This window comes from Hevea brasiliensis, chromosome 11 (genome assembly GCF_030052815.1).
Source record: "Hevea brasiliensis isolate MT/VB/25A 57/8 chromosome 11, ASM3005281v1, whole genome shotgun sequence".
NCBI lineage: Eukaryota > Viridiplantae > Streptophyta > Magnoliopsida > Malpighiales > Euphorbiaceae > Hevea > Hevea brasiliensis.
In genome coordinates this window covers 83,794,877-83,807,202 of record NC_079503.1, presented here as the reverse complement: position 1 = coordinate 83,807,202, position 12,326 = coordinate 83,794,877, and the positions used below count along the sequence as shown (strand labels likewise).

The 12,326-nt window shown below is 38.3% G+C and overlaps 1 protein-coding gene and 1 pseudogene across 1 annotated transcript; both read left to right on the top strand.

Annotated features, from left to right (window-relative positions):
• Nucleotides 1-1,606: 1,606 nt before the first annotated feature.
• LOC131170462 (transcription factor bHLH162-like) lies at nt 1,607-2,456 on the top strand (annotated as a pseudogene).
• A 6,861-nt stretch (nt 2,457-9,317) lies between these two features.
• LOC110649474 (transcription factor bHLH162) lies at nt 9,318-11,031 on the top strand. Its single transcript, XM_021804055.2, has 3 exons — nt 9,318-9,481; nt 9,682-10,020; nt 10,146-11,031. Exons 1-3 carry the CDS (start codon nt 9,362-9,364, stop codon nt 10,227-10,229), a joined length of 543 nt encoding a protein of 180 aa, XP_021659747.2. The 5' UTR covers nt 9,318-9,361; the 3' UTR covers nt 10,230-11,031.
• The last annotated feature ends 1,295 nt before the right edge of the window (nt 11,032-12,326 follow it).

Genomic DNA, 12,326 nt, shown 5'->3' with positions numbered 1-12,326 from the left:
GGCAACTGTCGAATTTCTGTGAATTGAAGGTATCTACACGAAGCCCACAATATGAGGGTTAGTATATAATTTTTACGAAATTTTCTAAGCTCATTTAATACTTGGAAAAACACTACGAAGTTTCATGGGACCCACTGAAAATGGTGTTAGAAAATTTTGAAATTTATATTGCTGCGAAGCTCTCGACGAGTGGAGCGCTCTGGTACTCTTGGTTTTCTCGTGGGGTTCACAGTTTGCGAGAAATCTAACCCAAAAGTCGAAATGGGCTAAAACTTCTTGGACAAAAATTGGACAAACCGCTCGATGGATTTTGGTGTTCTTGGTGTCTATGAAAAGCTCTCGAGGTGTAGATAGTGTTTGACACAAAACCAGGCCCAATCGGTAGCCAAATCGGCCGGATTTCGGCCGGGAAAGCGAGGCATTGCGCTCCATGTCGCGTGGCTTCGCATGCATTTTCTCGGCGTTCCAGGCGGCGGCCGGAGATGGGGAAGCACTAGGGCGGCGCGCCGGTGAGGTGGGGAGGTTGGGGCGGTGGCTTACCAGCGTGGGGTGGAGGGAGGAGAGAGAAAACGAGAGAGAAAGGAAGAGAGACGAGACGCGCGCGGAGAAGAAAGAAAAGGAAGAAAGGGGCCGGTCCGATTTGATCAGTCCGATCCAGTCCGGTTCGATTTAGTCGATTCGATTTAGGATGCAAAATTTTGAATTTTTTCTCTACCTTGGGACCGAAAACAAGGCCCAAAAATTCCAAAAAAATTTTAAAAAACTCAGAAAAATTCGTATAGTCCAAATATATTTTTAGTTTTGCCATGTGGTCTTTAAATTAATTTTTAAAAATATCAAAGTTTTATATTTTTGAAAAATAATAAATTTAAAAATTAAAGGTGTTACAGCATCGTTTTCAACCCCTTTAAACTGCACGTTCTCATGCAGGGGATCAATGTTAGGTTAGGCTGGAGGTTTGCGAACCCATATAAATAGTATCTGAGACATCCCATAGCAGCCGATGTGGGACTTGGAGATCCATGGACGCATCGTTCCCAACCTCTTTAAACTGCACATCCTTATACAGGGGATTAGTGTTAGATCAGGCTGGAGATACACAACTAGACTCTAATACAAAATGATATGAACCCCCTAATTCTACCTCAAAAATTAATTCAAGTTTGTGAACCTATATAAATAACACTCGAGACCTCTCTTACCAACTGATGAGGGACTTGGAGATCCAAGAACGCATCATTTTGGATCATTATCAAAAGAGTTAAAGATTAAAATAATCTAGAACAATTTGTTAAACTATGAGTGTGATTTACTCAAATTAATGTCAAATAAGAGAGGTTAAAGCCGAAATTGATAATTGATTATAGCTTGGTTTTCTAAAAAAATAAGTGGTCAAAGAAGGTCTACGCAGCCTCCCATGATAAACAAAATGGGGCAACCCCACCACTCTCTCAAATCAGTAAGCTTTTTTCAATAGCATCTAATCATATATATTCCTTTTGCCTTTGCTTCTTGCTTTCAATGATAAAAGCCTCCGAATAAATCAATGAGCAGCAGGATCTGTTACTAGTTGCAGAGAATTGGTTCCCTTTTAAGCTATACATTGATGGAGAACAACCCTAATTCTTCAAGAACTGATAGGAAAACCATAGAGAGGAATAGAAGAAATCAAATGAAGGCTCTCTACTCCAAGCTCAATTCTCTTGTGCCCGTCAAAGCTCCAGGTTCCCATCTCTTTCTTTCTCTCTATCTTTTTCGCAGCATTTTTTTGGTAAAATGGACAATGTTAATTATGCTTAGAACGTAGCAAAACTAGCTAACCGCAGGCTATTTATTACAAATATATGAGTTTGGCTAACTTCACGATACATATCTATGGATCCCTTTTTTCTTAATTTAGAATTCATGGTGTTGCAGAATCACTGCCGCCTGATCACTAGATGAGGCTGCAAAGTATATAAAAAGTCAGACAAATCTGGAGAAAATGAAGGAAAGGAAAGAAAGTTTAATGGGAACTCAAGAAAGGCCAAATACAAGCGTGAGTAGTGGAGCAACAATGCGCCTAAGATATCCAAAAATTGAGATTCATGAAATTGGTTCACTTTAGAGGTTGTTTTGATAACTGGATTGGATAGCCGTTCATGTTCAATGAGACTATTCGAGTTCTTCATGAAGAAGGAGCCGAGATAGTTAATGCGAGCTTTTCTGCTCTAGACGATATCGCTTTTCCACACAATACATTCCAAGGTAGGAGATGATATGATGTTCTTCATTCTTCATCAATCACCTATGCTTGAAAGGCGTTGATCGTGTGATTTATTACAATAATTGTAGCTATATTCAAGAAATCCAGTCCCTTTGAATTCTTGCAGGTTGGAGATTCTTTCCCTTTTTGTGGAGCTGCAAGCATTTCTGAGAGGTTAAAGAAGTTCGTTCAAGATGCTAATTCATTTTGAAGTTTGAAGCTTTAATGGTGAAAGTTCTGTGAGAATTAACTAGTATGTTTTTCATACATATGTCTATACTAGGAAGTAGGAACCCCATGCAATCTGACTATTTCTCGAATGTAGAGTCGGGCGTACTGTGCAACAGAATATGTGGTCTTCACAGGCAAGAAATGAGCTGATTTGGTTAGGCGGTCTACAATTACCCATATCGAATCATATCCCCACGTGGTACAAGGCAACCCAGTCACAAAATCCATAGTAATCATTTTCCACTTCCATTCAGGGATAGGGAGCTCTCGCAGCTTCCCTGACGGCCTCTGGTGTTCAAACTTCACCTTCTAACAAGTCAAGCACTTGGACACAAACTCTGCTATGTCTCTCTTCATGCCATTCCACTAGTAACTATCTTTCACATCATGGTACATCTTGGTGGAGCCTGGGTGAATATTGTACAGTGTATAGTGTGCCTCTTGCATAATTTTATTTCTGAGATTGTCCACGTCGGGCACACATATCCTGGAACCATGCATAAGAACGCCATCATTGGCAAATCCAAACTCACCACCTTCACCCTGCTGTACTCTTTCTATGATCTTCATCAATTACTGGTCTCTGTGCTGGGAAACTCTAACTCTGTCTCGTAGGTCTGGTCTCACTGAAAAATGAGCTAACAATACCCCCTTAGCTGAAAGATCTAAGATCAGACCTTGATCCATCAACTCATGTACTTCCTGAATCAACGGTCTCTTTTCTGCTCAAAACATCTGCTACTACATTGGCCTTCCCAGGGTGGTACTGGATGGTACAATCATAGTCCTTCAGAAGCTCCATCCATCTCCTCTGTTTCAAGTTTAAATCCCTCTATTGGAAGATGTACTTCAAACTCTTGTGGTCGGTGTATATCTCGCACACTTCACCATACAGGTAATGTCTCTAGATCTTTAGTGCAAAGACTATAGCCGCCATTTCCAAATCATGGGTGGGGTAGTTCTGCTCATGCCTCTTCAGCTGCCTTAAAGCATAAGCCACTACTTTTCCATTCTGCATCAAAACACACCCTAAGCCAACTTTGGAGGCGTCACAGTACATGGTATATCCTTCACCACTCGTTAATAGTGTCAACACAGAGGTGGTGGTTAGACACTCCTTAAGATTCTGGAAACTCTCCTCACAGTCATTTGTCCAAATAAATGGAACATTCTTCCGAGTTAACTTAGTTAGGGGAGCTACTATCCTGGAAAAATCCTGCACAAAACACCTATAGTAGCTAGCTAGGCCCAGAAAACTTCACACCTCAGTGACTGTTGTAGGCCTAAGCCAATCAGTCACAACCTCAATTTTCTTGGGATCCACTTGAATGCCTTCACTAGAAATCACGTGTCCCAAGAATGAGATGCTTTCTAGCCAAAATTCACATTTTGAAAATAAGGCATATAGCTGGTGCTCCCTCAAAGTCTGCAACATCATTCTCAAATGCCACATGTGTTCTTCCTCGGTTCGAGAGTATACCAAAATGTCATCTATGAATACGACGACAAAATGGTCCAGGAATGGCCTGAACACTCTGTTCATCAAGTCCATGAAGGCAGCATGGTGCATTAGTGAGTCCAAAAGACATCACTAAGAACTCATAATGACCATATCTTGTCCTGAATGCCGTTTTGGACACATCCTCATTCTTGATTCTCAACTGATGATAGCCTGATCGTAGGTCTATCTTGGAAAAGAATCTAGCCCCTTGGAGCTGATCAAATAGATCATCGATCCGAGGAAGTGGATACTTGTTCTTCACAGTCACCTTATTCAGCTGTCTATAGTCAATACACAACCTCAAGGACCCATCTTTCTTTCTCACAAATAGAATAGGAGCAACCCAAGGTGAAGTGCTCGGATGTATGAAACCCTTGTCCAAAAGCTCCTGTAGTTGCTCTTTTAGCTCTTTTAATTCTGCTGGTGCCATCCTGTAAGGCGGCATTGATATGGAGTTTGTATCCGGTACAACATCAATGCAGAACTCTATTTCTCTTCCTGGTGGCAATCCTGGAAGCTCCTCAGGGAAGACATCCATGAATTCTCTGACAATAGGAACATTTTCTATGTTGACACCTTCTACAGATGTATCTCTCACCAATGCCAAACAGCCTTGACATCCACGCCTCAACATTTTTCTAGCACTAATTGCTGACACTAAATTATATAGAGCTATGCTTCTATCACCATCAAAGCTAAACTCTTCCACACCAGGTATGTGGAAATACACCTTTTTGTTCCTGTAGTCTAAAGTGGCATAATGAGTTGCTAACCAATCCATTCCCTAGCAAAGTGACCCGGCTAGCCACACCTGAAACATACTCCTGAACCCATCATACAAGGTCCTAAATGTCCTCTTTCACACTGTGCGCAGGGTGCCAAGGAGGATCCTAAACCAGACCCAGAACTGTTATATCCCAAACTGTGACCACTGCTGGATCCGTACCCTGGTCTGAATCCTAGAGATTTATGTCTAAAACCACTCTTCTTATTCTTATTTCTTCCTCTGCAATGACTTTGGCTTCCGCTATCCGTAGTACCCATGTGGGGAACACCTGAAGAACCCTCCTCTCTATTTTTCTTTGCTCTTCCACTATCATCTCCTGTGTAGTTAATCTCAATCTTTCAAGCTCCATCAACTACCACATCAAAAGACTGATCAGACATCATAGCCAGGTTTGCATACCTCCTGTCTAGCCCCTTTAGGAACCTTTTCACCTTCATACTTTCTGTAGCCACTGCTGTAGGGGCATATCTTCTCAATTCCAGAAATTCTGTAGCATATTCATCTACAGACCTGCCATTCTCCCTTAAGGCCTCAAAGGCCCACTGCTTTTGATCTCTGAAAGTTTTTGGTACAAGTCTATTGATAAACAGTTCACAAACTGGTTCCATGACAAACCTTCCATCCGAGGTAATATGTAGTCATTCATCCATTGTCTAGGCATAGGCCCCATGACATGCTGTATACACTCTATAAATCTCCTATCAGTCAACTGCAACTCCGTCCCTACCTGTTTGCAGGAATCCAAAAACTGATAGGCATCGTCTGACACATCATAAGTATCAGGCACGAACTTCTTGAAATTTATTATTTGTTTGTACGGTTCCTCTCTTGGTGCGGTGGACTGCTGCTGTTGGGGAGGGTGGATCATATACTGTGCCATCATATCAATGGTTCTCTGCAAACCAGCTAGAGTAGCTGCCATTGGGTCCATGGGACCCTGTGCCATAAAAGACTGATCCTGAACTGGTGGCAGCTGCTCTTCTACTTGAGCAGCTCTAGGCCTCCTACCCTGCCTCCTCGGGGCAGGTGCCTCATCCTGTGTCGACACCTCGTCAGGCACATCTGGTTCTGGTACAGTGGCAGCTCTCCTGCTTCTACGCATTTTCCTGAAATTCTGCAGCATTAGTCCACAAAATTTCAAAACTACATATTACACAGCTCTATAGACTCATATTTATACACAATGTATGAAGCAGAAACTAGAAGCAAAGATGACAATGCAAGATGAATGTGGACCCTATTTTCCGTATATGACTCCTATTAGACTCTTCCCAACACTTTAGACAATTATTCCCTATGAATCTGGAGCCTAAGCTCTAATACCACATTTGTCACGATCCAACCTATGTGCTGAACCGACACTAGGACCTGGGCCAGCCTAAAGTCCCCGAGGCCCATAGTAAGCCTAACTATTCCTCAACCTAACTCTAAGGCCCATTTGGGCCCAATTTCAAGTATTCAACGGGACAGAGTTCGGCCATAAAATGGACATTTTAACAGGGAGTTTTTGACTCACCCGACCTGTAAACACAATATATAATCAATTGGGGAGCTCAGCTCACCCTCCACATACTCATAATAACATAAAATCAAATGGGAGCTCAGCTCCCTCATCCAATCCAATCATACATGCATTTAATAAGTTTACAGGCCCAACATGACAATTATATTACAGTCCCAAATCAAATAAATATTTCTAACACATGCGAAAATTCTACAAGTTAACAGAATTACAGAAACATAAATAAATGACTTGCGAAGAAGAAAAGCAAGTTAACCACAACAATAATCCTCCTGTAGCCTGGAAAAATAATGAACATGAGTGAGTGTTCGACTCAGAGAGTAAAATATCAATTTTAACCATAATCTCTATAGCTATCTAAAGCTAATGCACCCTGTGAAGTGAAATGCAACATCGTCATAAATTTCATACAAATCACATCAAAAAGGCAATTTAGAGCACTCACACACCCGATAATGTCAAACAATACATATATGGGAGCTGATCCCCTATACAGCCCTCTTAATCCAACCTGTGCTAGCGAAGAACTCAAGCCAAACTTTCGCTTAATAAACCAAATTGGGGTCCCAGCGAAGAACTCAAGCCGTGTCTACCCCAAAGGACCAGGTCCCAGCGAAGATCTCAAGCCATGTCTACCCATCCTGTCCATAGCCAACACCATACCACACGCACGTCAACTCACGCACACTGCTCCAAATTACCACAACAACATCCATGGCACTTTAATAATTATGAATGCAACATAAAATATGTCTAGTGTTTAACTACATAGATACATATTTATAAGTGATGCATGGGCGTACTTGCACATATAATAATATTAAAATTACAATTAAAATTAATATTTTACTCACAGACTTGACTGCAGTCACTGTGGTGGCTGGGGGGAGGAGGAAGGCTATCTCGGCTCACCTGACAATTTTATTACAATTATTTAATATAATTGACTCAATACAAACCAAGAAAAGACCAAATATGTTCTAAGTCGTGCCAAAAATCCGGCAGAGTCTCCCCTATACCTAGGACCTACCCAACCTGCAAAAAGGATTAAAACACACTTCTATATCCACAAACCATATATCCACAACTCAATCACATCACATAGCCCCTCCTAGGCCCATCCAAACAGTCATCAATCATAAAATGTAAATTACAGTTTAGTCCTCATAATTTAACCTTCTTGCAAAAACTACCCAAATGAGTTCTAAAAATTCCTGCAGTCCTTAGAAATATTACTAAGCTATTGCAAAAAGAATCAAAATTTTCTGAGCTACCACGAATATTTTATGGATTTTTAATCCCATTCAAGCACTAGAAAATTAAAAAAAAGTAAGGTTCAGATTTACCTATGCCGATTCCGATCTCGGAAATGCGCTCGGGACGTCTGACAATGGTGGGGTAGCCAAAATCTCAATCCAATTCCAAGACTTTTTCGGTAGCCGGTCTATCTGGCCAGAAATTCACAAACCCGGGCAACCGTCAAATTTCCGCAAAATTGAAGGTACCTACATGAAGCCCACAACACGGGGGTTAGTATATAATTTTTACGGAATTTTCTAAGCTCATTTAATGCTCAGAAAAATACTACGAAATTTCGTGTGACTCACCGAAAAACGGTGTCGAAAAATTTTGAAATTTATATTGCCGCGAATTTCTCGATGAGTGGAGCGCTCTGGTACTCTCGGTTTTCTCGTGGGGTTCACGGTTTGCGAGAAATCTAGTCCAAAAGTAGAAATGGGCTAAAACTTCCCAAACAAAAATTGGACAAACCGCTCGATAGATTTTGGTGTTCTTGGTGTTTATGGAAAGCTCTCGAGGTGTGGATGGTGTTTGACACAAGACCCAGCCCAATCAATGGCCAGATCGGCCGAATTTCGGCCGAGAAGGCGAAGCGTTGCGTTGCGCGTCTCGTGGCTTCGCGCGCATTTTTCCGGCGTTTCAGGCGGCAGCCGGCGATGGGGAAGCACTGGGGGGGCGCGCCGGCGAGGTGAGGAGGCTAGAGAGGTGGCTAGTCGGCGTGGGGAGGAGGGAGAAGAGAGAAAATGGGAGGGAAAGGAAGAGAGACTGGACGCACGCGAGGAAGAAAGAAAAGGAAGAAAGACGCCGGTCCGATTCGATCGGTCCGATCCGGTCCGGTTCGATTCTATCGGTTCGATTCAGGATGCAAAATTTTGAATTTTTACTCTGTCTTGGGACCGAAAATGAGACCCAAAAATTTCGAAAAAATTTTAGAAAACTCAAAAAATTCGTAGAGTCCAAATATATTTTTAGTTTTGCCACGTGGTCTTTAAATTAATTTTTAAAAATATCAAAGTTTTATATTTTTGAAAAATAATAAATTTAAAAATTAGAAGTGTTACAGCATCGTTTTCAACCCCTTTAAACTGCACGTTCTCATGCAGGGGATCAATGTTAGGTTAGGCTGGAGGTTTGCGAACCCATATAAATAGTATCTGAGACATCCCTTAGCAGCCGATGTGGGACTTGGAGATGGACGCATCGTTCCCAACCTCTTTAAACTGCACATCCTTGTGCAGGGGATTAGTGTTAGATCAGGCTAGAGATATACAACTAGACTCTAATACCAAATGATATGAACCCCCCTAATTCTACCTCAAAAATTAATTCAAGTTTGTGAACCTATATAAATAACACTCGAGACCTCTCTTACCAACTGATGGGGGACTTGGAGATCCAAGAACGCATCATTTTGGATCATTATCAAAAGAGTTAAAGATTAATATAATCTAGAACAATTTGTTAAACTATGAGTGTGATTTACTCAAATTAATGTCAAATAAGAGAGGTTAAAGCCGAAATTGATCATTGATTATAGCTTGGTTTTCTAAAAAAATAAGTGGTCAAAGAAGGTCCACGCAGCCTCCCATGATAAACAAAATGGGGCAACCCCACCACTCTCTCAAATCAGTAAGCTTTTTTCAATAGCATCTAATCATATATATTCCTTTTGCCTTTGCTTCTTGCTTTCAATGATAAAAGCCTCCGAATAAATCAATGAGCAGCAGGATCTGTTACTAGTTGCAGAGAATTGGTTCCCTTTTAAGCTATACATTGATGGAGAACAACCCTAATTCTTCAAGAACTGATAGGAAAACCATAGAGAGGAATAGAAGAAATCAAATGAAGGCTCTCTACTCCAAGCTCAATTCTCTTGTGCCCCGTCAAAGCTCCAGGGTTCCCATCTCTTTCTTTCTCTCTATCTTTTTTCGCAGCATTTTTTTTGGTAAAATGGACAATGTTAATTATGCTTAGAACGTAGCAAAACTAGCTAACCGCAGAAGCTATTTATTACAAATATATGAGTTTGGCTAACTTCTGCTGATACATATCTATGGATCCCTTTTTTTCTTAATTTAGAATTCATGGTGTTGCAGGAATCACTGTCGCTGCCTGATCAGCTAGATGAGGCTGCAAAGTATATAAAAAAGCTGCAGACAAATCTGGAGAAAATGAAGGAAAGGAAAGAAAGTTTAATGGGAACTCAAGAAAGGCCAAATACAAGCGTGAGTAGTGGAGCAACAATGCGCCTAAGATATCCAAAAATTGAGATTCATGAAATTGGTTCAGCTTTAGAGGTTGTTTTGATAACTGGATTGGATAGCCAGTTCATGTTCAATGAGACTATTCGAGTTCTTCATGAAGAAGGAGCTGAGATAGTTAATGCGAGCTTTTCTGTTCTAGACGATACTGTTTTCCACACAATACATTCCAAGGTAGGAGATGATATGATGTTCTTCATTCTTCATCAATCACCTATGCTTGAAAGGCAGTGATCAGGTGATTTATTACAATAATTGTAGCTATATTCAAGAAATCCAGTCCCTTTGAATTCTTGCAGGTTGGAGATTCTTTCCCTTTTTGTGGAGCTGCAAGCATTTCTGAGAGGTTAAAGAAGTTCGTTCAAGATGCTAATTCATTTTGAAGTTTGAAGCTTTAATGGTGAAAGTTCTGTGAGAATTAACTAGTATGTTTTTCATACATATGTCTATACTAGGTTTCTGTTTGGGAGGAAATTTTATAAAGTATTGGTAGGTTTTTGAAGATTTCAAAACTTTAAATTTATGTTCGTGAGAATTCTGGGTTTTTAAAGTAAGATTTTTTGAGATTTTAAAATTAAAAAAAAACCTTTATTTTAGATCCACTAAATTAGTGAGTGGAGAATATTTTCTCTTTAAAATCTATTAATATTTTAAAAACAAAATTTCCTCTCCTAAATAATAAAAAATTATAAAAATTTAAAAATCATGAAAATTTTATTTTTAAATATTTTGTTTAAAAAAACTTATTTTACTTTAGCTCTCTCAAACAGGACATAAAGAGAATGTTAATATTAAGATAGATCTATTGTTCTTATAACTACTCTTAACACTTAATTGTGAATCATTGCAATGTAATCATACTAGAACTAAGCGAAATGACACCTTGGAATCCTTTAAAATTAAGTTGTGTTAATTGTAGATTAATTAGAGTTACCACATCAAATCTAATTAACTCGGGCTTTTGATCATGGATTAATTTTATGTTAGTTCTCTGTATCCTCTCATTTTTCTTTATTATCACGAATAAAATTCTCTTGCCCACAAAATAAAAAAAAGGTTGTAAATGAATTGGCAAGGTTTCCATAGATGCCTCATACATCTATGGCATTCCATGTTCAATTCTCAATGTTCTTGAATTTATCTGTTTTCCTTGTATGCATTTTTTAATGAATTGTGTTTCCCACTCATAATTGTAGAAAATGTTTTATGTATTTTTTGCAGTTGCACTATATAAGTAAAATTCACATATTAATTTGTATCTTAAATTTATAATAGACCAAATCAAATAAGTATTTTTTCAATATTAATTCATTGAGTTAATAATTTAATCAATTTTTTTTTATATTACAAAATATGAATATTTAATCAGTGATTAAATATTCATATTTTGTAATATAAAAAAAATTATACTCCAAAGACTTGTTTGCACAGAATTAAAATTATTAAAAATGATAAGTCAATGTATGTAGATACGTACTATAATCATAGAGAATGTGATGAGATTCAATGAATAATTAATTATTTTTTTAAGTTAAAAATTAAGAGAGTGAATACTCAAATTTAAATCTATTAGATAAATAATATGCCTTTTAACCAATTAACTAAACTAAGCTAGAAGAATAATTAATTAACTAATTATTGAGAAAATTGATCGAACCAAACTCTATCCCAAAAACTAGCTCAAGGGATTTGATTTGCTTAAGTTTTATACTTAAATACTTTACTTCAAATCAATATAAAATAATATATCCCCTCACATCTGGGTATAAATATTTGAAACTTGAAATTTACGAATAAATATATTTGTTAATGGCTTAGCATTAGGACATAATAGACTCTAATATACCATGTAGAAAAGATGAATCAGATCTGTCTCTATACAAAAAAAACCTTATCCCAAACCAACGAGGACAATACTGTTACATATGAGAAAGTCTCCATTAGGAATATAGGTTAACTTAAAAAGATGGTAAAGCAAGTGATTATTTACTTTAGCAAATATAATATTTACTGAAGCCATATCTTTAGGTTCACTGGGGAACATTTGTTTATTAGGAGCTGATACACGTTCCTTAGGTCAAGTCATGTTGGTGGGATATTGCTATATATTGGGGCCATCGGGTGATGTCATGGAGATGACGATTAATATATATATATATATATATATATATATATATATATATATATATATATATATATATATATATACCTTAGAATTGAAGTGTAAAGTAGGTAAATTAAATTTCCCATCTAAGGACGGTCCAATTAGAGAGAGGATATATTATATATGATGCTTGTGGCTTAATGAAGATAAGGACGGTCCAATTAGAGAGAGGATATATTATATATGATGCTTGTGGCTTAATGAAGATCTTTATAAGTGTAATTTTAATTAGCAAGTAATATATATATATATATATATATATATATATATATATATATATATATTATTTTGTTTCGATGCAAAGTCGATAACTTCT